This window comes from Myxocyprinus asiaticus, chromosome 24 (genome assembly GCF_019703515.2).
Source record: "Myxocyprinus asiaticus isolate MX2 ecotype Aquarium Trade chromosome 24, UBuf_Myxa_2, whole genome shotgun sequence".
NCBI classification, from domain to species: Eukaryota; Metazoa; Chordata; class Actinopteri; order Cypriniformes; family Catostomidae; genus Myxocyprinus; species Myxocyprinus asiaticus.
Window position 1 is genome coordinate 1,150,614 of NC_059367.1, and position 23,697 is coordinate 1,174,310.

The window sequence follows — 23,697 nt, forward strand, 5'->3', positions numbered from 1 at the left end:
GTGCGAAACAGATCAATATTTAACTCCTTTTTTACTATAAATCTCCACTTTGACTAGTAGATGGCGATATGCACAAAGAATGTGAATCGCCAAAAACAAAAGAAGAAGAATGTGAAAGTGAAAGTGGAGATTTATAGTTAAAAAAGGACTTAAATATTGACCTGTTTCTCACTCACACCTATCATATCACTTCTGAAGACATGGATTGAACCACTGGAGTCTTACAGATTACTTTTATGCTGCCTTTATGTTTATGGAGCTTCAAAGTTTATACATTTACATTTTACATTTATGCATTTGGCTAACGCTTTTATCCAAAGCGACTTACAGTGCCCTGATTACAGGGACAATTCCCCTGGAGCAACCTGGAGTTAAGTGCCTTGCTCAATGACACAATGGTGGTGGCTGTGGGGCTTGAACCAACAACCTTCTGCTTACCAGTTCAGTGCTTTAGTCCACTACACCACCACAACTCCATTTATGTCTATAGTTTATGTCACTATTCACTTGCACTGTATGAACCTACAGAGTTGAAATATTCGTGTTCTGCAGAAGAAAGAAAGTCATACACAGGACGGCATGAGGGTGAGTAAATGATGAGAGAATTTTCATTTTTGGGTGAACTGTCCCTTTAAACATGATCCTTCACATTGTGTTTGTCAGTGTGGGTCGAGTTCTGCATCAGAGATGGAGCTCTGTTGACTCTGACAGTAACTTCTGCTCTGATGCTCCTCTTTGTCAACATAACATTTCTTCTCCTCATGGGCCTCTTCGTCCTCCCCCTCATCTTCATCATCGGCCTTTCTGGCCTCCAGCGCTGGGTTGTAGATATCAGGACTGTACTGGCTCATTCTGTACAGACTGTCCTCATCTTCTTCTCGACTGGAGCTCCCGCCGCGGACACTCTCGCCATCAGATTGAGAAAGTCGAAGCTGCCCGTGGGGCTTCTGCGACAGATCGAAGGGCTCTTCCTGACGGATGCGGGACAGAATCCGCAGCGGGGCCGAGAGACACAACCGCCTGTGACGCCTGAACACTTTCAAGAGAGGAGACAACGTACATCATCATTATTAAAAACTATACAAACAAAACAATATTTCCATAGTGTAATAGTAGTGTTCCGCTGATGGGTCTTACCTCGAGCATCCAGTCCTTGATCCATGATCCCGTGTTTGACCTTCATATGGCGGGTCAGATTCCCCTTCAGAGTGAACTTGCTGGCGCAGTAAAGACATTTGAAGGGTTTGCTGTCAGAATGCAAGTGCATGTGGCCCATGAGATTATGCATTCTGTTAAACTCCTTTCCACACAGCTGTGAAGAGAGTAACTATTCAGACTTTGACCTGGTAAAATGCCTTTTGGCATGTGTGTAAGAACATATGTAATAGTCTTGAAGAATTTCTGAAAGAATTTTCATCCAATTTTCATTTCAAGAAAATGTATGGCTTATGGCTGTCTCTGCATATTAAGCATATTAAGGAATAGGAGAAAGTATTTATTTTAACACCAAAAAAGTCAATGGTGCTGTAAGCGATTTTTTCATGGAAAGGTATGCAAAAAAATTTCCTACTTCCTGAAAGATATTACTGAAATAAGTGTCGTAAGATACCTCACCGGCCTCTGTGACCGCTCTAGACTCTGTAAACCGCAAATAATGCTTTCGACCTGTCAATTATGTTGCTTGTTCTCATAGTATTGAAGTTTCAGCGAATTATTGAGGCTTAATGCCATTTTTATGCCATGTAGTTCATTACAGTTGTCAGTTGAGGGCGCTATTTTACTACTGTTGTTTTTAACAACCATTTCTGCTCTCAAAACTCATTTGGTATCTTTGGATTGCCAGATTTTGGAAATGGGGGGCGTGGCTAATCCAACAGCTCAGTCTCGTGGAAGTAGTACGGCTAAAATCACTCACAGCACCTTTAACACTGAGTAACTATTTAGATAACCAATGAGAGGTCATGTTTTACAGTAATTTTACAATAGTTAAGGGAGTCTGCTTCATGTTGTTCTTAAGAAAACCACATATCCATGTTACTGTAATATTATTGTAACACACCACCTCTTCTCTCTTTTTGCTTTATTTTAGTGCACTAACCATAACTTAAAATAGAGAGTGAAAGTAGATTTATTCATAATCAAGTGTTTATTATATGAGGAATGCTGAAGGAATTCTCATGATTTACTACACCGAAAATAGAGTCGTCGTCGTCTCACAGAACGAGTTCTGTAAAGTGCACTCCTCTTCTGCTGTCCTTCCTTTGCATTATTTTTTTATTAGGGTGGTCCTTTCCTTCAGGAGGAGAGAGGGACTGTAAACTGGCCGAACGGGACCGTGAGAAAACAGGAAGTGCTCCTGAGCGCAAGAGAAAGCGAGATGAAATCTATTTGTGGGTCTGTTCTCGGGGGACGAGAGAGCCATTGTTACACACTCAGTTTGTGCAGCGATATCCTTCCTACAGACGAAGAGACACTCAACTGCCAAAAACGTATCTGGTCATCGTTTCGCCCGCCAGTCCCAGAACAAGGTCACAAGAATTCCAAAACAACAAAGACTGCATGATGGGTTGGTCATATTTATGGTACGATGAAATGAAAGTGAACGGCGACTGAGGCTGCCAGTGCCTTGCATCTCATTTTGCATTTGTCAGTTAAAAGAAAGTCATACGGGTTTGGAACAACATGAGGGTTAGTATTGGTTGTATCCTTTTTCCAGCTACCACATAGTAAAGTGAAAACAGTCAACCAAATTCAGCGTCACAACTCATAATTCTCATTATGCTTTGAGCATTACAATATCACATTTAGATTCTACTTGTTAAATTAAGTCCAGTTTACTCAGTGACGTACCTTGCATTTGTAGGGTTTGATTTCCGAGTGAACGATCATATGAGCCTTGAGCGTTTGTTTCTGGACAAAGCTCTTGTAACATAGGTGACACTGATACGCCCGGATGTTGGTGTGAATCAGAGCGTGGCGTTTCATGTTGGCGAGCAGCGTAAACTCACGGCCACAGATACGACACTTGTGCTCCTTCACTCCCTAAAATACACACAGATTGAGACAAGTAATCCATGAGACACCAAAGAGTCATAGGCCTGTTTCACACTTCCTGTGTCTGTGTTCACACTGACAACGTTTCTACTACATAACAGAACTGCAGCTCTATCCTGACAATAAAGTGAATAGTGCATTTGCACCTTATTTTCTGCTCATTATGTGCTGCAAAAATAGGATCAGCACTGAAACTCAACTTGCAGATACACTTCCGCTACACTTCTACGTATCTTAGCACTGCTCGCGCACACAGTGTGCATGCTGTTATCTGTTAATGCCAAATGAATATGTGCTGCACAATATTATGCTGTAAAATGGATGGGGTAAGAAAAATAAGCTTGATTCAAAAGGAAAACAGATGTAGTTTTCTTACCCCTTTGTCAAATATTTTTCCCCCTTGTTTAAAGCTAGTTTATACCTACGGAGCCTCATAGAGGACAGGGAGGAAATTTATTTTCTAAAATAGTGTTGCGTTCCCTCGCAGTAGGTTTGTGTTTTCTCACAAGTAGTTTGGTATTCCCTCGCAATACCTTAATCCACCCCTTAAGAAAATGAAAGCAATAGTTCATCCAAAAATGAAAAGTCAATGCAAGTCAACAGGTTCCAAAACTTTGAAACTCCAAGAAAGCACATAAAGGCAGCATAAAAGTAATCCATATGACTCCAGTGGTTTAATCCATGTCTTCAGAAGTGATATGATAGGTGTGGGTGAGAAACAGATCAATATTTAAGTCCTTTTTTACTTTAAATCTCATTCTTTTGCTTGTGGCATTCTTTGTGCACTTCGCCACACTGGGCAGGGAGAAGAATTTATAGTAAAAAAGGAGTTAAATATTGATCTGTTTCTCACCCACACCTATCATATCACTTCTGAAGACATGGATTAAAACACTGGAGTTTTATGGATTACTTTTACGCTGCCTTTATGTGCTTTTTGGAGCTTCAAAGTTCTGGTCAACATTCACTTTGTATGTGCATACAATTCGCATTGTATGGACCTACAGAGATGAAATATTTTCTAAAAATCTTCATTTGAGTTCAACAGAAGAAAGAAAGTCATGCACATCTGGGATGGCATGAGGGTGAGTAAATGATGAGAGAATTTTCATTTTTGGGTTAACTATCCCTTTAACCGTGGCTTTACTACAGTAACCACAACTGAACTGTAGTATTTGTAGTAAAAACATAGTAACCACAAAAATGTCAATGGTTTTACTGCATTAAATATAATTAATAATAAATATAGCTGCAAGCAGCAATTAACGATGTTCAAGCTATTACAGCTCTTTATGTAAATATGCAACTGATATTAAGTATTAACTAGACAGTCTGTTAGCACCTAAAACAATGATAAAGTGCCTTAATTTTTCAGAACCATAATGCTAGGTAGCACAGAAATATAACATTTGTTACATTCGTGACTGTTATAGCGCCACCAAGAGGAAGAGGTGCACAATTCTTTTCATGTGTCCTCAGACTGACATCCTACATAAATGCCCAAAATTTGGTGATAATATCTCATTCCATTCACGAGTTATAACCATTCAAGTAAATGTGGCCACAGCCACTTTGAACGTTTTGGCGTACCGTTGCGACAATGAATCGAAAGTTCAAACTTTTTTTGATACTTATTAATATTGGGACACTTCAGAGAATCTCTCTTCACTGGTTTGGTTCCGATCGGGCGAACGGCCTAGGACTAGTTTGAGTAAGTATTTTTATTTTTTATTTTTTTATAATCCTAAATATTTAACAAACAATTTGATTCACACCAATACTTCTTGAGGCAAAGTTGTTCAGAATGAGGTAATCTATCATATGGTACGAATAACGTGTGTCTAAGTGAAACACAGTGGTATATACAATGATTTATACGCATGAAAAACACGACAGCGACGTTTCGTTCTGATCAGCCTTTTTTATCTTTAGCTAATAGCTGCTAAAAGTTGATTGGTCGATGGTGGCCATGTTTTTCAAGATATGCGACTGTCCTCATAGACCTTGATGGCATCATGGACAAAGCCACTGCATGCAAAATTTCAAGCTGATCGGACCAAGGTTTCCATAGTTAGAGCCATTTTTAGTTTTTTAATTATTATAGCGCCACCAAGAGGCATAGGCAAACAATATTTTTTGTGTGTCCTCAAAATGACCCCATACATAAGTGTACCAAATTTGGTGATAATATCTCATTCCGTTTATGAGTTATAACCATTTTAGTAAAAGTGGCCACGCCCACTACGTACCGTTTGACGATGGATCGAAAGTTCAAAATTCCTTTGATAAATGTTCATATTGTGGCTGAATCTTACTGCATTGATTTGGTTCCGATTGGGAGAACGGCCTAGGACTAGTTCAAACAATCCAAAATAGCAGGAAAACAAAAGGGCGGAGCAAAACATTTGGTGGTATTCCAAAAGATTTGCCATGATGCAAGGAAACACAAAAAAATGTGTTTGTAAGCCTTACGGCTCAAAATGTTTTTGTTTTGTTCACTGTAGCGCCCCCCCTTTGGCCGATCGGGGCGATTCCATGCATATGGCTAGCCAGCCGGTGTACTACCAATCTCCCAAATTTCAAGTCTCTAGGCCTTACGGTTTGGTCTGCACAATCAGTTTTAGGGCAGAAGAATGATAATAATAATCTTTACAAATACAATAGGGTTTCATAATTAACATATGGTTAATATAGTTAATATTAATCATCGTCTTACTACAGTAACCATATTGATATTCATAATAAAACCTTAGTAAAAATACTGGAAATCAAAAACTTTGGTAATACTCATAAATATTCTGCCAAAAAAGTTTTACATAAACTTGTGTGAAATCAACATCCTGTCATCTGTGTACCTTGTGTGTCAGTGTGTGCTGTTTGAGATGATGTGATTGGACAAACTCCATCCCGCACTCACTGCAGATGAACGGCCGAATGTCCTTGTGTTTCATCATGTGATTCTGCAGCTGGCTGGGATACTGGAAGCTCTTCCCGCACTCGCTGCAGTCGTACTGGACTGGCCCGCGGTGCGCCGTCAGGTGCCGTTTCAGCTGAGCCAGCGTTGGGAAGTCCAGTCCGCATTCCACGCAGACGTTCTCCTGACCTCGCTCGTGCTTCAGCTCGTGCGCACGCAGCTCACTGGGGTACGCAAAGCCACGTGCGCAGATGCTGCAGCTGTAGGGTTTGACGTCGCTGTGCTGCATCATGTGTCTCTTCAGGTGGCTGGTCTGCGTGAACGCTTTATGACACACCTGGCATTTGTGCGGCCGCGCACCCTGATGAGTGAGCATGTGCGTGTGCAAGTGACTCAGCTGTTTGAAGAGCTTCCCGCAGAGGGTGCAGCCATGCGGTTTGATGCCGCTGTGGCCCAGGATGTGTGTGATGAGGTTATATTTGGAGGTGTACGACTTTTCGCACATGCGGCACTTCCAGCGCTTTTGATCGCCACCTACGTCGACGTAGTAGCTGTCGTCTACGTGGACATTCAAACCTAGTTTCTCAGCACTGGTCAGAGCGTATTTGCTGCCCTCTTGACCTCTGCGACGATGATACCTCAACGCCTCACTCTGGTAGAAAGGGTTCCGGGAGAAATGGGCGATGGAGCCGGGCAGGAGGAAGGGGAACGGGACCAAACTGGGATGGAACGGGGAAAAGTATGGTGATGTGGAGTGCACGAGCAAAGGGGAAGCGGGCCACAGCGGCAGAGGCTTCACCGTCTCTTGTTTGACCTGTATGCCGTCATACTGGCCGATAACACGATGCAGTCGCAGTCTGTTGAGGTCGATCATTTCAGGGGCGTAGCGGTGGGGTTGAGGCAGGACGGGATGAGGGAGAGGGTTCGGAAAGAGAGAGAGGTCAACGGTTCTGGTGGCGCAATCTTCTGCCCGCTTGCCGTAATTGTCTTTTGAATCCATCTTGAAGTTTTCTGGTTCCTCGGGAGGAGAACTCGGAGAGAGCTGGAAGTTACACCTTTGAGTTCCTCAGATCATTGGTGTTCAGTTCGCTTTATAGAGCTTCAGTTGTGGATTTGCCCATAACCTGCTTGTAAAAACAGAATCAATGCTGATGAATTGGTGAACTTTGAGTCACACACCTACTTGAACTTTCAATGTTCTCAAAATCTTCACAGGGCTTCGTTTTACACTTAAACTAGCAATCAATAGTTAAAGTTCCACTCACTTTGCTATAAAACAATGCCAAACTCTACCAGAATGCACACAATCAATCAGTCTAAAGAGAGTAACCCAGATAGATCGCTCAGATAGATGAACTTCTCTCTTCTCATTTTTTTACTTCTCTTTAAGTTCCTCTGTTCATTTTTCACTTCATCAGCAGAGGAACTCCTCTTTTCCATTACAGACCATTTCTTTGTGAGTAGAACAGAGTCAAACTGTCTCAGAGGTTCATCAGTTATCATAAATATCATCAGTCTTACAGTATTAGCTGATTGAAACAGGACCAAACGAATGCAAACATCACCAGTACTTTAAGTACTTTTGCTTTAAGCACAGATTTATAATGATCATATTATCTCAGGCGATAACAACTGACATAAACATCTAGAGCAGGTGGAAATTGAATTAAAGACAAATAATAACATTGTGTTTTTTAACAATCTGTCAGCTACACAAAACCAGCTATAATGCGCTCTATAGAATCACACTATGTTTTTATTTTTTTCACTGTATTTACAGTAAAGCATTATTATGATTAAATGGATAGTTCACCCAAACCTGTCATCATTTACTCACCCTCATATTGTTTAAAACCCGTATGACTTTCTTTCCTCCGTGGTACAGAAACGGAGATGTTAGGTAGAATTTTAATCTCAGTCACCATTCACTTTTAATGTATATAAAAAAGATGCCATGAAAGTGAATAGTGACTGAGACTAACATTTTAACACCTCCGTTTGTGTTTCAGGGAAGAAAGTAAGTCATAGAACTTAAACTTTTGGGTGAACTATCCCTTTAAATATGCATTTTAACTTTAACACAATACGTGTTGTGTTGCATTGGTAATAAATGCAGATGAATATGAAGTTAAAAGCTGAAGTACATGGATATATACACTAAAAAAGAAAGTTTTTATGTATATTATGTCTATGTATGTTAAAAGAAGCACGTGTATTTCAGTTGTTATGGAACGTAGAGAACGTAAAATATAGATTAATTTTATGAAAACAGCAGGGTCTGAAATTTTGGGGGTTCAGAGCAAAAATGCTGAAAGATAATAATAATAATAATTATTATTATTTTATTTTAATTTGTTCGCCCCCAAATGTTGGATTTTGGGGGCAAAAAAATAAAAATAAAATAATAATAATAATAATAATAATTATATATATATATATATATATATATATATATATATATATATATATATATATGATAAAGTTCTTAATATTCTGTTCTAGTTATACAGATTATAGCAAAAATTATAAAATGAAAGTTGATGTAATTCTTAAAGAAGTAATTAATTAATCGATTAAATTGAAGTATTTGACATAAATGGATGAGACACAGTTTATATTTTAAATGGGTAGAAAAAATATGCCCTCATTAATATAAAATAATGTATATTTAAGTCATGAAATTCCCTCCTCAAGTCATGCTGTCATTATCCAACCAAATCAACAGTGCAGAACACTACAGAAGTTTCACTAAAACATAACTGAACATCAGTTCATAACTGCACCCAAAATGACACCACCTGTAACCATCAACAGCACCAACCGCAATGCTCAATGACCTGTTAAACACAGACGAGACACCCTCAACCCACTGTTTGTGCATGCATGTGTGTGTTATCAGGTTGGCAGCGGCTCGTGTCTCTTACCTGTCGCATGCCCTGTGCTCCTCACAATGAGCCGCTCAAACAGCATTTGAAGTGACTTAAGACACAGAACAGGAAGAATCACTTTGTTCTCATTTTTCAGATGAGTACCTTCGCAGAGAAGGAAGGAAGGGAGGAGAGGAAGTCAACAAGCCTGTGCTTTCCTGCTCGAAAATAAGGAAACACTAGATACACATCTCCATTCCTCCTCGAAACACTGCAGGACTGTGAGCACTGGACACGACGCGTATGATTGCATGCAGAGATTTTATGAAGTACATCACAACAGAGACAATCAATTCATGTTTCATTATCATCATCATCAGCGTCTACATGGATAACAATGGAAAGTGATTCAATTCTATCAAGATTTGCTCCATTGTGCTCCCCATCTCCAACTTCTATATTTCACATAAAGGACACTTGTCAAAATCAATCAAACATTCTGCTGCACTTATTGTGAGGTATAAATGTAGATTAGGTGATTCGGGATTCGGTAAATGAAATACAAACTCTCACCTATAGTAGACTGACAACAACACAGTAACTTTTACAAAATAAGCCCACTTTCAGCTGTTGACGTGACCTCATCAGTGGCTCTGTGAGATAAGATGCAACTTTGTAAATTAACCTCACAAAATCAGTGATATTCCTCTGGAAACTGCTAATTGAGCTGATCTAATGGAAGAGTGTGACTTACTGGAAAGATTATAATCATCATCTGTGTCATTAATAAAGGATTATTAAAGCAGTTAACCTTTAGACTCAGCAAAGAGGCCATTTTTAGTTAGACATCACAGAGTTTCAATAGCAGAGAACATCTTTAACCTCCAATAAACTTCTGTTTCCCTTTCGCTTGTGATAACCCCGGTTCATCTATTACAGAATTGTAAGATCCTTTACAACACAACAATTATAGAACTAATGCTAATGTGTCTTTCTGTTACATGTATATGTGACTAATGTCTGTGTAATCATCCTCATACGACGGCAGTGACCCTGAACGTGACCTCAGGTCATGTGAGGCTGCAGTCAGTCTCATTAGATTTAAGCAGTAAATATGAAGCTGCATCACTCACTCTGTCCATCAGGTGGGTATATAAAGACCCACAAACTGCTGTTTAAAACACCATCGTCAGATTTACACCGTCTCTTACTCGACTGATCGCTGTCAGCTCTCGGTAAGTCTCATTTTTAACATTTCATTATGCATATGTCAGATATTGATGTATCATGATGTTTAATCATCCCTTTTCTCTTTTTCCTTGTAGTTTTGTCTGGAAACAGTCTGTATATTTCTCTACTCTGTCTACTGTCTGTCTGTTTAGCCTGTTACATCTCCAACTGCCCAACAGGGGGCAAAAGATCGCCTGTAGATGCCCCGACTCGCAAGGTAGAAACAACTGAGCACAGTACTTGTTTAGCAGAGAAAAGTTGTTTAGCTCTTTGATGTATGAATTATTAAAAATCATACTGTTTCTTTTTTTACTTCAAAACAAGAGTAAAGCCATTTACAATCAATCAATCAATTTATTTATAGAGCACAATAAAAACAACAGTAGTTGACCACTGTGCTGTACAACCATAATAAAAGAAATATCACTAGACTTCAGTCTAGACCTAAGAACCATCAATAATCTCTGATCAGATGACCTTAGATGTCTAACTGATGTACTTGCACTCAGAAGGTCAGAGAGATAATTTGGTGCCAGTCCATTCAAGGCTTTAAAAATATAAAGTAGGATTTTAAAACCAATTCTGTATTGGACTGGCAACCAGTGTAAAGACAATAAGACAGGGGTAATGTGTTCATATTTCCAAGTACAAGTCAAAAGTCTAGCAGCTGCATTTTGAACAGTTTGTAAACGATTAATGTACGATTGGTTTATCCCTATATAAAGTGAATTACAGTAGTCAAGTTGAGATTAAACAAAAGCATGTATCACTCTCTCAAACTCTACAAATGATAAAAAACTCTTAACCTTAGCTAGGAGCCTTAATTGATTGATTATTGCATTTATCTGTTCAGTGCAGAATTGAATATGACACCTAAATTTTTCACAGAGGGTTTAACATAAGATGCCAAATCTCCCAAATCATAATTTTTTGCTGCCTGAGATTTCTGAAGGCCCAAACACAATCACCTCCGTTTTGCTCTCATTTAGATTTAAGAAATTTAAGGACATCCACGACTTATCCGAGAGGCAAGCGGATAAGGACTTCAAGCCATTTTTGTCAATATGCTTCAAGGGCAGATATATTTGAGTGTCATCTGCATAACAGTGAAATGAGACCCCATGTTTGTTAAAAATAGATCCCAAGGGAAGCATGTATAGTGAGAACAAAACAGGGGCCAGAATGGAGCCTTGAGGAACCCCACAGGTCAGAGTAGATTTGGACGATGAAAAACCATCAATACAAACTGAAAATGTCCTATCGTCCAAATAGGATTTAAACCAGTTGAGAGCATTACCTTTAATGCCCACACATTGTTCAAGGCGTGAAATAAGAATACTGTGGTCTACAATATCAAAAGCAGCACTTAAGTCTAAAAGCAGAAGTGGGAGTCCCCAGAATCGCCAGATAACAAAATATCATTTAAAACTTTTAAAAGGGCAGACTCAGTACTGTGATGTTTCCTAAACCCAGACTGGAGTGTTTCAAAGGTATTATTTAACTCTAAAAAACTTTGCAGTTGAACAAGAACAACCATCTCTAAAATGTTAGAAATAAAAGGTAAATTGGAAATTGGTCTAAAATTAGATAACACAGTCGAGTCAAGATTTGACTTTTTCAGCAGTGGTTTAACAGTTGCATGTTTAAGGTATTTTGGGACAATCCCTCTATGAAGACACTTATTTATTATTGCTAGAATACTCGGCCCAACAACATTAAAAACCTGAATAAGAAAATGTGTAAGGATAATATCATACAGAGACATAGTAGGCTTTAACTGCTTAATTATATCTTGACACAAGTTTAAAGAAAATGACTCAAATTCTTTAAAAAATGATTTACAGCAAGGAGGATCAGATGGATCATAATCTGAAAGTACAATAAGCTCTCTAATATCAGTTCCCTATCTGTCACTCACTCGACATTGTGTCGATTTAGTGACATTAGGGGTCACTCTTGGGAGCCAGAGACACCTCTGGTCTTTGATAAAAGGCCAATGAAAATTGGCGAGTGATATTTGCATGCCACTCCCCCGGACATACGGGTATAAATGGAACTGGTATGCAACCACTCATTCAGATTTTCTCTTCGGAGCCGAACGGTCATGCTCACTGAGCTGAATTACTACTGTTCATTCACCTCTGCTGGATCTGACAGCGCATTTCAGTGGCTTCTCCCTCCTCTGCACTGGTGCACTGCAGAGAACGCCCCTGGGCGCTTCGGCAGAAAAAAGAGAGTATATTTTCTGAAAGAGTTTATTTCTCTAAAAGAGCGGCACACACGGAACGTCTTTTTAAAGATGCGTCTTTTTAAAGATACCTTTCCGATTGTGTGTTATTCCTGGTTGCTGTCGTTATCTCTCAACTTTGGATGGTCATGATCGCTGTCTTTCATGTCTAGGCACGACCCACATGGAGGCAGCGTTCGTGGATGGTTCATGTTCTCGCAGTGAGAACTATGGCAACATTGCGGTCGCGGCTTGCTTTCACAAGGAAGCAAGCCACCCCAGCGGCTCCCCGCTTCGGTCCTTCTACCTACAGGTTTGAGGCCAGTGTGGCTAGCACTGGGGGCGATTTGGGGACCCCAATGAGATCGCCTCTGCCGGGTATCCCCCCGCAGAACTCCCATTCCCCAACACACTCGTCTGCACCAGTCGGGCTTCCGGATGAGTCCGCCGGCTCGTCTCATGGCGAGTCTGGCCTCTTGTTCGGAGCCCACGAAGATGATGAGCTCTCGAGCGCAGCAGCGGAGAGCGGGCTTGTCCAGTCGGACGCAGAAGCCTCAGCTGGGCTCCCCCCCTCGGGGACGATTGCCCAGTCACAGGCTGATGCAGAGATGACGGACATGCTTTCCCGGGCGGCCGCGAGCATCGGGTTAGAGTGGAACCCTCCGCTCTCCCCTGAACCCTCGCGGCTCGATGATTGGTACAAGATCCCGCACCTCGTCTGCTCGTCGCCAAGGGCATCCCCCTGCGGTGTCTGCACCAGCTCCGCTGCAGCCCGCCCCTTCGGCCCAGCCCCGGCGTGGAGCCCACTGCAAGAAGCAGATGCCACCCGTCTCACAGTCGGCCGCTAAGAACCCACGGAGGTCATCAAAGCACCCCTGAGACGGGCGACCCATTGTCGAAGAAACCCACTCACCTGGAGCTGGTAAAGAGACCACTCCATCCCCTGATGGAGGGCCGGGTGGAGAATCTTTTGTTGCCTTTTTGTTTGATTTCGCCGCATGCCCAAGTGGATGCGGTACCCAACAGTTCAGCAAAAGAGCGGTTTCCTTCTTCATTGGGTCACATACCCAGTGTGCACGGTCATCATCTCGACTACCGTCCACGGGTTTTTTCCTTGCAGGATTGGCGCTCCAGTGGTGCTCTTCCCGCCCCTGAGTGCCCAGCTGTGGCACACAGCCACCCCCAATGTGGCAGTCTCCACGGGTTACAAGGACAGGCCTCTTCCTCCCCCATCCCAGGCTGTTCCGGGGGTGGTCACAAGGAGCAAGGTAAGTGCTTCGATGTCCCTAGACTCAGCACGGCCACGTCGTAGTGTGGCACATCGAGCTCCGCCCCGCCATGAGGCCCCACCTGCCGGTATGTCTGACGACGTTGTCCCCTTGGTCCCCCTTGCACGGAACTTGGATGCGTGGCTTGCGCTTTCCAATCCGTCGCGATGGCTGGTCCAGACCATCCGACTTGGCTACGTGATTCAGTTCGCCAGGTGCCCACCCAGGTTCAGCGGTATCCACTTCACCTTGGTGAAGGATGAAAACGCTGCTACCTTGCACGTGGAGATCGCTACCCTCCTACGGAAGGGCACGATAGAACCTGTCCCTCCAGCCGAGATGAAGAAGGGGTTTACAGCCCCTACTTCATTGTACCGAAAAAAGGCAGAGGGTTGCGGCCAATCTTGGACCTGCGAGTACTGAACCGGGCCTTACACAGACTCCCGTTCAAGCATTCTGGCGAGCGTCCGGCATCAAGATTGGTTCGCGGCGGTAGACCTGAAGGATGTGTACTTCCACGTTTCGATCCTTCCTTGACACAGACCCTTCCTGCAGTTTGTATTTGAGGGTCAGGCGTATCAGTACAAGGTCCTCCCTTTCGGCCTGTCCCTGTCTCCTCGCATCTTCACGAAGGTCGTGGAGGCAGCCCTTGCCCCATTAAGGGTAGTGGGCATTCGCATTCTCATCTATCTCGATGACTGGCTAATCCTAGCTCACTCTCGGGACATGTTGTGCACACACAGGGACTTGGTGCTCTCACACCTAAGCCAACTAAGGCTTCGGGTCAACTGGGAAAAGAGCAAGCTCCTCCCAGTTCAGAGCATCTCTTTCCTTGGTTTGGAGTTGGACTCAGTCTCTTTGACAGTGCGCCTCACAAACGAGTGAGCCCAGGCGGTTCTGGCCTGTTTGAAGGAATTCAAACAGAAAACAGCGGTTCCACTGAAACTTTTTCAGAGGCTCCTGGGGCATATGGCAACCTCAGCGGTAGCCACCCTGCTCGGGTTGATGTATATGAGACCGTTTCAGCACTAGCTTCAGACTCGAGTCCCGAGATGGGCATGGCGCTGTGGGACACATCGCGTGGTCATCACGTCTTTTCACCGTCTTTTCAGCCCTTGGACCGACCTCTCATTTCTACGGGCAGGTGTTCCCCTAGAACTGGTCTCCAGGCGCATCGTGGTCACGACCACCCGCGGTGGTAGACACGATCACTCAGGCTAGGGCCCCCTCTATGAGGTGCCTGTATGCCTTTAAGTGGCGTCTGTTCGTACACCATGACGCAGTCGACAGTAAGTCCTTAGGGAAGCACGACCTGATCATCAGGTTCCTGAGAGGCGCCAAGAGGCTGAATCCCTCCAGACCACGCCTCGTTCCCTCATGGGACTTCTCTGTAGTTCTTCAGGGTCTACAGTCAGTTGAGCTTAAGGCACTCTCCTTGAAGACTGCCCTCCTGACTGCGCTCACTTCCATCAAAAGCGTTCTCTGTCAGCGAAATGTGCCTGGAGTTCGGACCGGGCTACTCTCACGTGATCCTGAGACCCCGACTGGGCTATGTGCCTAAGGTTCCCACGACCCCTTTTAGGGACCAGGTGGTGACCCTGCAAGCACTGCCCCAGGAGGAAGCAGACCCAGCCCTGTCGTTGCTGTGTCCAGTGCACACTTTACGCATCTATTTGGATCACACGCAGAGCTTTAGGATCTCTGAGCAGCTCTTTGTCTGCTTTGTGCACAGTGGGAAGGAAGCGCTGTCTCCAAGCAGAGGATCGCCCACTGGCTCATTGACGCCATAGCTATGGCATATCACGCCCAGGACATGCCGCCCTCGGTAGGGCTATGTGCCCATTCTACGAGGGGTGTAGCGGCCTCCTGGGCCCTGGCCAGGGGTGCCTCTCTAACAGACATTTGCAGAGCAGCAGGCTGGGCAACACCCAACACCTTTGCAAGGTTCTACAACCTCCGGGTGGAACCGGTTTCGTCCCAGGTAGTGGCACGCAATACAAGCGGATAAGCCTGGGATAGCTGGCTGGGTGTATTGCTTGCACATAGTGCCTTCCACCTCTTTTGAGCTGAAGTCGTGCACCATTAATTCCCAGTAATGTTCACAAACTATGTTCCCTGGTTGACTTCCTCCGAGCCCTGTGGCAGTCGAGTTTTCCGAGAGACTCACTGCCGGCCCAGTACATGTGCTGACTAAGAGTCCTGTTCTGGGGTAGGGTCTCCGCAAGTGGCGGTTCCCTGTAAGGCAAACCCCATGCGATGTATAACTTCCGCTAATTAATTTCCCTGTTTGCAAACTGCGTCTTCCTTGCATAGAGCCCCTCTGCCCCAGTCTCCATGTTTGTAGTAACTCCTCCCCGTTGGGTAGGATCTACCTTGAAGATTCTCCACATGGTCGGCAAGACCATGTGACGTATTTTTCCACTTAAATATCCCCCCCTCTCTTTGGGTGAGGTGTGGTCTCCGCGGTGTCCTCCCCTTGGGAGGGACACCCCCCGACTAGACCTGGCGGCCCAGTCGGATAATCCCCATTCTTTTTTAGGGAGTGGAAAAAAAAGAAGGGGAAAAGAGGCCACGACTGGGTTAGCCTGTCTCTATCTTTTGGGTAGTCGACTTGTCCCCAAAGGGCCGTTCGACACTCATAACTATGTTGGGGGAGGTTATGTGTCGACCTGGTGTGCTGGCTGTGAGGCACACAGTGGTCTGTCCATCACACACCACCAGTTCACGTAACACAGTTCAGTCAGTTGTGGCGTTTCGTATAGGGACCCCTAGTGTCACTACATCGACACAACGTCGAGTGAGTGACAGTTAGGTTACTTGTGTAACCTCCGTTCCCTGATGGAGGGAACGAGACGTTGTGTCCCTCCTGCCACAACGCTGAACTACCCGCTGAAATGGGCGGACCTTGTCTCAGCTCCTCAGCATAAAACCTGAATGAGTGGTTGCATACCAGCTCCTTTTATACCCGTATGTCCGGGGGAGTGGCATGCAAATACCACTCACCAATTTTCATTGGCCTTTTATCAAAGACCAGAGGTGTCTCGGGCTCCCAAGAGTGACCCCTAGTGTCACCTCATCGACACAACGTCTCGTTCCCTCCATCAGGGAATGGAGGTTACACAAGTAACCATGACATTATTTTATCTGTGAAAAACTTAAGAAAACTTTCACACACTGTAGCTGATGCATCCAAGTGAACAGTAACAGGAGGATTAATCAAAGAATTTATAGTGGCAAAAAGAGTCCTAGTTCTATGACAATTTGTTGCTATAATATCCGAGAAATACTTAGACTTTGCAGATTTTACTGCTTTCTGATATCTGTTCAATTAGCCACTCAATATTTCAAAGGACACTTGTAACTTGTATTTTTCCACTTTTGTTCAGCTTTTCAACAGACCTGTCTTAGTGCCTGTGTGGTGTTATTTAACCAAGGATCAGACTTAGGTTTTTGTTGTTTTTCTCTCAATGGAGCTATAGAGTCCAGGATGTCAGTACAGATAGAAATAAACATCACAAGATGTTCTTTTACATTTAAATTATTGGAAGGGCAATCAAGGTTATACATTTGACAAGCCTCCTTAAAAGACACTGAGAAATCATCACTAGATGTAGAACTGAACATGAGAGTCCAGTGTACTGGCTCTTGGATTTTTAGATTTCATTTACAATCTCTCATTTTTTAAGTTGTGTATTTTACTCATTTTACACATCTATTCTCTGCAATAAAAGATTAAGAGTAAATTTGACAAAACATGACCTACTACATTTGTTAAAATGTGAATTCCACAGTGCAATGTGCTTGACTTGACCCATCCATTTCCAGTAGTAACCGGAAGTAATATCTGCTGTGATATTTAGCATCCCTTTCTTGACTCATTTGATTGGTTTTCCATAAGCTTGGACATTTCTTACATTTAATTTGACCCTCTTAATGGTTCTAAAATTCTTTCAAAGATCTGTGATGTTGATAGTTTGATTGCATGATGTAAACTGGCCATCACGATAAATGTCTGTCTTGTAGTGTGTGTCGTGTGGTCCTGGGAATGCAGGGCGTTGTTTTGGTCCCAGCATCTGCTGTGGAGCAGCTCTGGGTTGTCTCTTGGGTTCTCCAGAGACGATGAGCTGCAAGGAGGAGAGTTGCCTGCCAAGCTCCTGTGAGTCCGGAGGGAGACCATGTGGAGCTGAAGGATGCTGCGCTGCTCCAGGAGTCTGCTGTGATTCAGGTCAGTTAACTATGTCAGGTCATTTAGATAAAGGCATTGATTTATAACTTCTCAGATATTAGAAGTGGCAGTTTGTCCATTATAATCTTATAGTGTGATGTTACGTAATGTCCTTCTTGCACATCATTATGTTCTAATATGTTTGCGTTGGCATCACACACATTTCATTTATAATTATTACAGAGAGCTGCAGCATTGATCAATCATGTTCACCCGGAGACAAACCTGACTTAGAAAACAGTGGCAGAAACATCCTTATGAGGCTCCTACACCTGCCTATTGCCACCAGAGCCCACCAATAAAAAACCACAAAACACACTGATGAGAACCCAACAAAAGCCACCAATAAGAACCCTACAGAACACAGTAGAACCCACCAATGAGAACCCAACAGAACCCTCCAATGAGTACCGAACAGAACCTGGCAGAGCCCACCAATGAAAACCCAGCAGAAACCTCTAATAAGGACCCGACAGAACACAGCAGAACAAACCAATGAGAACCCGAAAGAACCATCCAATGAGAACCCAGCAGAGCCCACCAAAGGAAACACAGCAGAACCCACTAATGAGAACCCAAATAACCCAGCAGAACCCACCAAAGAGACCCCAGCCAAACCTACTAATGAGAATCCACCAAAAAGAAAACCAGCAGAACACACCAATGAGAATCCACCAGTGACAACCCAACAAAACCCAGCAGAAACTACTAATAAGAATCCAACAGTAACCACAAATGAGAAACCAGAAGAACCTGACCAATTAGAACCCAGTAGAACCCATCAAAGAAAACCCTGCAGAACCCACCAATGAAAACCCCCCAATGAGAACTGAGCAGAACCCATCAACAAGAACCCAACAGAACCCATCAATGAGACCCCAACAGAACCTACTAATGAGAACCCACAAATGAGAACCCTTAAGAAGCAATCAATAAGAACTGTGCAGAACCAATGAGAACCCAGCAGAACCTGCTAATGGGAACCCAATAGAAACCATAAATGACAACCCAACAAAACCTACTAATGAGAAACCACTGATGAGAAACCAGAAGAACCCAGCAGAACCTACTAATAAGAAACCAACAGTAACCACAAATGAGAATCCAGAAGAACCTAACCAATTAGAACCCAGTAGAACCCATCAACGAGAACTCTGCAGAACCTATCAATGAGAACTGGGCAGGAATCATCAACGAGAACCCAACAGAACCCATCAATGAGAAACCAACAGAACCCATCAATGAGAAACCAACAGAACCTACTAATGAGAACCCATCAGAACCCACCAATGAGACCCCAGCAGAACCTACTAATGAGAACCCACCAATGAGAACCCATAATAACCAATCAATAAGAACTGTGCAGAACCCACCAATGAGAACCAAGCAGAACCTGCTTATAAGAACCCAATAGAAAACATAAATGAGAAACCAGCAGAACCCATTACAGTTTTTCTCAATCGATTTTACGCATTTCTCTAAACTCAGGTCACTGCTCTCAAAACAATTAACACAGCCATCTGAACACTTTGTAATTGTCCTAAACAGATTGTGCATTTTTCTTGATTTTCCTCATTTTACACATTTCTCTAATCTAAAATTCATGCTTTTAAAACAGTTAACACAAACAACTAAATTAAAGTCATACTCTCAAATGCACGTCAGGTTGTAAAATCCCTTCATATTGATATCTACTGTGTTAGTAATGCACACGACAAAGAAAATGCAATTTACTAAATCTTTCACACAACTGTCATGACTTTGCTATCTATAAAAGGGGTCAAATATGAAAATTCAGAGCAAACAAACAATGAGGAAGAAGAAGAAGAAGAGGAAGAACAACACAAAGAAGAGGTGCAAAATGAGAAGAGGTAGAGTGGGTAAAGGAAGAGAAAATAGGAGGAAGAAGAGATGAGAAAAGGGGAATGTTTTCTCAACTCTTTCAGGGGTGAGCACTGAAAGAGTTGAGGAAAGACCAAATGGAGATGGTGTAGTGATGGTGAGCACAGAGAAAGAGGACAGCAGGGTGGAAGAGTAAAGAAGACACAGAAGAGGCTTAAATGATCTGATGGTTCCTCTAATTTATCATATTATGAATCACGGTCTCTGAGACACACAGTGTTCGGATTAATGTGAGCAGATCTACAGTGACTTCAATCTCAGCAAAAAAGAAGAGGGATAAATGCCATTCCTCTCCATGCCAGTCAATCAATGCCCACAATTACTGTACTATCTGTGCTTATAGTGCTGCCTTAGGTCCATACAATTGAGCAAGACTGCTATTTTTTTTGTTTGTATGTTTTATTGTTGTTGTTTTTTTTTTAAATAAACTTCTTCATCATCCTTCCAGAGGAAGAGCAGGAACAACTAGAAATTTAGAGACATTTTATGAAAACAGATGGAAAAGGGTCTTTATTGTGTATTTTTATGATAAATGTGTTATTTCAGTCATAGAGTTGTGTGTCTATAGCTGAAGATTTTATGAATTACTCTATTGTTGCACTTATGCAACAAATCACTTTATATGTTGTATAGACAGTAGTGTAGTTAAAGTGTGAAATAAATCTGGTGAAAGAGTCCAGTTGATTATTAGTGTCTTCATTATGTCTGTTTCTATCCGCGCTTGAGGACACATGACATCACTTTGATTTGGTGTTAAAAAAGATAAGATGTGCAAACTACAATCTATGAGGCAAACTTTATGGTTTTATTTGGTGCTTTGTGTTATCTGCAGGAGTGCTTTGAAGTATTTGTGGTTTGTGCAGTTTATGCAGACACCTCACTGAAGTTCTGCAGTCATGTGAGTGTCAGTGACTTACTGATAAAATACAACAAACTGATTGTATAGTCACTGGTGTTTGAAAGAAGCTGCTGCAGTCCACCGTACAAATGTGAAAAATACAGCCGAACATGAGCTAAAAAAACTAAACTATTACATCTGTAGGAAGCAGATTTTAACATCACATTTCGTGTTACAGCTAACAAGACAGAGAGATGCATATCAGATGGTCTGGTTTTACAGTAAATCAAGGTTACATTGCATTTGTGCTGTTTTGGGAGTGAGGCGGCACTATATTTTCTCAGATTATACATTAAGGCTTTTGTCCTATGCATAATTCTACATGCCTAAAGAAAGACTCTTTTATACTTAGTAACAGATCATTCGTATGACTTTAGACAGACACACTATTTATTTGCCATATTAAATCTGCTCAGAAGACATAATGATGACTCAGCAGTATATGATCTATTTTTATCAAACTCATGAATCCTAAACAGTGCAAACAACAGAAAGAAAGAAAGAATTAGAAGATGACATCACTCATTATTGCAAAGCTATTAAGTGACAAAAGTCAGGGCCGTAGCAAGGTACTATGGGCCCCCTGACTGTATATTGCTCTGGGCCCCTTTACCATTAAAAAAAATACAGTTTAGAATTTGTTAAGGGACCCTTTCGACCTGTGGACCCCTAGAATCATTACCACCTTTCACCCCACTAGCCACGTCCCTGACAAAATTACAACAGTTTGAAGTTTCATCCCTGTGGGTCAATGAATATTCTGACATGCACCATAAATTCTGCAATAGTGGCAGCCGTACCTCCATTAAGTCTGATAATGTGTGATGATGAAATACTACTGAGGGCAAAGGTTAAGGCCATGATGCAATTAGTTAAACATTTCTGACCAATTTGCCCTCAGAATTACCTTACCCTACATGACAATCATGAGATTTTGCAGTAAAGGACCAATCAGGAGCATCCTCTCTGGTTAATAATTATAAATCTGTATGTTTAACAATATAAAAAGTCTTTCAGATCAGCTACTCCACACTTACTCTACTGGTCACCATGTCTTTCACTGGGAAATTTCAGCTGGAGACTCAGGAGGGCTTTGTGGAGTTCATGAAGGCCGTTGGTGAGTGTGTCGTTATGTTTGTTGATTATGTTTGAGGTTTATTGTCATATTCAGTGCCTGCATTGTTGGTGCTCAGAACAGTAAGTGCAATGGTTCAATTTCTGCATTCAAATTCAAGTGCATAATTAATCACTTGAAACTTCTTCTAGGTCTTCCTGATGATCTCATTGAGAAAGGCAAAGACATCAAGAGTGTCTCCGAGATCGAGCAGAATGGAGATCAATTTAAAGTGACCGTGACGACTGGATCCAAAGTTCTGACCAACACCTTTACGATAGGACAAGAGACTGAGATTGAAAACCTTACTGGAGAGAAAGTCAAGGTAAGACGTCCACTCCTGCAGACAGTTACTGCCTTGGAAGACATTTCCTAAAGAAAGAACTCTTTTAATAGCATTACAAATAATAATAATGTCATGTTTTTCTAGGCTGTTGTGACTAAAGAAGGCAACAAGCTGATAGTTGTTCTTAACAAAATCACATCCATCACAGAACTCGTGGATGACAACACGATCATCAATGTGAGTGATAAGACGACCATTTTTCAAACATTACTTCATATCCCACATAATGGCTTTATGGAACAAGTTCTGATCATCTGAGTTTATTAAAAAGAACGTCTCATGTTCTAATCTGTCACTGATGGTGCTATTATTTTGTTTCAGACTTTGACTTTGGGCGACATCGTCTACAAGAGAGTGAGCAAACGCGTGGCGTAATTAAAAAAAAGAGAGAGAAAATGTAAAGAAAAATAAAAACTTTTTTTTTCTTTTTTTTCTGTGTGTTTATTTTGTAGGGAAAGGAAAACATAAAGTGGAGATTTTGTTTTCAGAAATACTCCTGGGGAAGACAAATCACAAATGAGATCTTTTCAGGATCTCAAATGTTTCTACTAGACCGCAATGGAGATTAAATTGAAACTTTTGCTGAAGTCCTGATGTTTCTCTTAAGAAAAAGATATTAGTAATCACACGTGTGTCTCCACTAGAGTTTCACAAGAGGAGTTCACCCAAAAATGAAAATTCAGTCATTGTTTACTCACCCATGTGTTGTTATAACACTATATGACTTTCTTTCTTTTTCTGAACATAAAGGGAGAAATTGTGAAGAAATGTTGTGCTCAGTGATGTCATACAATGGCAGTTTATGGTGACCTCCACTTCAAGCTTCAAAAGAACACAAAAGTATAATTCAGAAGTCTAATAAATTATTCCATGAGACTCATGATTGTTATGAAAGCATACGATAAGATTTGATGAGAAACAAACTGAAATCTAATGTGTTATTTAGTGAAAATGTTCACTGACCGTTGATCTCCTGTAAGTGTTCATGATAGGACACGAGAGCAACAGTTCACGCAGCCCCCTCACGACATTGGGGCATTCAAGTGAAAACTCGTTTTGTTTATCTAAAAACAGTGATAGTGACAACAGAACACAACACAGCTGCACACAATCAGAGAACATATGTAACTTGCTAGACAAGTCTGAAGAGTTTGTAGTCCAAGAATTGATGCATTTCTATGCCCAGCCTTATTCTTTAGAGTGCTTGTAAATCAAACAGAAACATAGAGGATCTACAGACAGCCAAAGTCACACCATGTCCTAACCTGACGGCAAACGACACGAGATAAAAGGTATATTTTCTATGTTAATCAGAGTTTTTGTCCTAACCAGCAGTGACGAGTGACGGTAAATTCTATCAATCGCTTGTTTTCTATTTTCGGCATCGCGTGGGTAACTCCGTCCACTGTGAACTGGCACCAGTCAAAAACTTTCTCGTAACAGTATATTACAGTTTTTCTCAGTGGCTTAGGCTCATTTTTTGAAACAGTCTTAACATTCTCTAAACTGTAAGTGCAATTGTCACAACTGTTTTATGGGACATCACAACTCTATTGCATGTCTGCAAAATGTAGTAACTCACCCAAAACATTTAATTCATGCTTCAAAACCTAGTTATTGTGTCAGTAAATTGGCCAATCCTACCAAAATGA

The 23,697-nt window shown here is 42.1% G+C and overlaps 2 protein-coding genes across 8 annotated transcripts in view; one reads left to right on the forward strand and one right to left on the reverse strand.

Moving 5' to 3' along the window:
* Window positions 1-231: 231 nt before the first annotated feature.
* On the reverse strand, window positions 232-9,229 carry znf366 (zinc finger protein 366). 4 transcript variants are annotated; one of them, XM_051652673.1, is made up of 5 exons: window positions 8,893-9,217; window positions 5,910-7,092; window positions 2,851-3,042; window positions 1,138-1,312; window positions 232-1,036 (listed from the first exon to the last, which is right to left on the reverse strand). In XM_051652673.1, exons 2-5 carry the CDS (start codon window positions 6,966-6,968, stop codon window positions 660-662), a joined length of 1,803 nt encoding a protein of 600 aa, XP_051508633.1. In that variant the 5' UTR covers window positions 6,969-7,092; window positions 8,893-9,217; the 3' UTR covers window positions 232-659. The 4 variants fall into 4 exon arrangements, with proteins under 4 accessions (XP_051508633.1, XP_051508634.1, XP_051508635.1 ...); XM_051652674.1 differs by having other exon boundaries at window positions 5,910-7,095; XM_051652677.1 differs by having other exon boundaries at window positions 771-1,036; window positions 1,138-1,247; window positions 8,893-9,229.
* A 12,358-nt stretch (window positions 9,230-21,587) lies between these two features.
* LOC127414591 (fatty acid binding protein 1-B.1-like) overlaps window positions 21,588-23,697 on the forward strand; it is a 932,240-nt gene continuing 930,130 nt past the window's right edge. For 3 of the 4 annotated variants that reach the window (XM_051652726.1, XM_051652729.1, XM_051652727.1), the window contains exons 1-4: window positions 21,588-21,702; window positions 21,852-22,024; window positions 22,130-22,222; window positions 22,367-22,421. In XM_051652726.1, the coding sequence (XP_051508686.1) occupies window positions 21,636-21,702; window positions 21,852-22,024; window positions 22,130-22,222; window positions 22,367-22,420 (387 nt within the window). In that variant the 5' untranslated portion in view covers window positions 21,588-21,635 and the 3' untranslated portion in view covers window position 22,421. Of the gene's footprint in view, window positions 21,703-21,851; window positions 22,025-22,129; window positions 22,223-22,366; window positions 22,476-23,697 lie in introns of those variants that run through there. The other variant, XM_051652725.1, reaches the window with a different exon arrangement.

Coding starts and splice junctions, on each gene's coding strand:
- znf366 (XM_051652673.1), bottom strand. CDS start 6,968: ATGGATTCAAAAGACAATTACGGCAAGCGGGCAGAAGATTGCGCCACC. Junction 1,313..2,850: donor TCAAACCCTACAAATGCAAG/GTACGTCACTGA, acceptor CTCTCTTCACAG/CTGTGTGGAAAGGAGTTTAA. Junction 1,037..1,137: donor TCAAGGACTGGATGCTCGAG/GTAAGACCCATC, acceptor CTCTCTTGAAAG/TGTTCAGGCGTCACAGGCGG.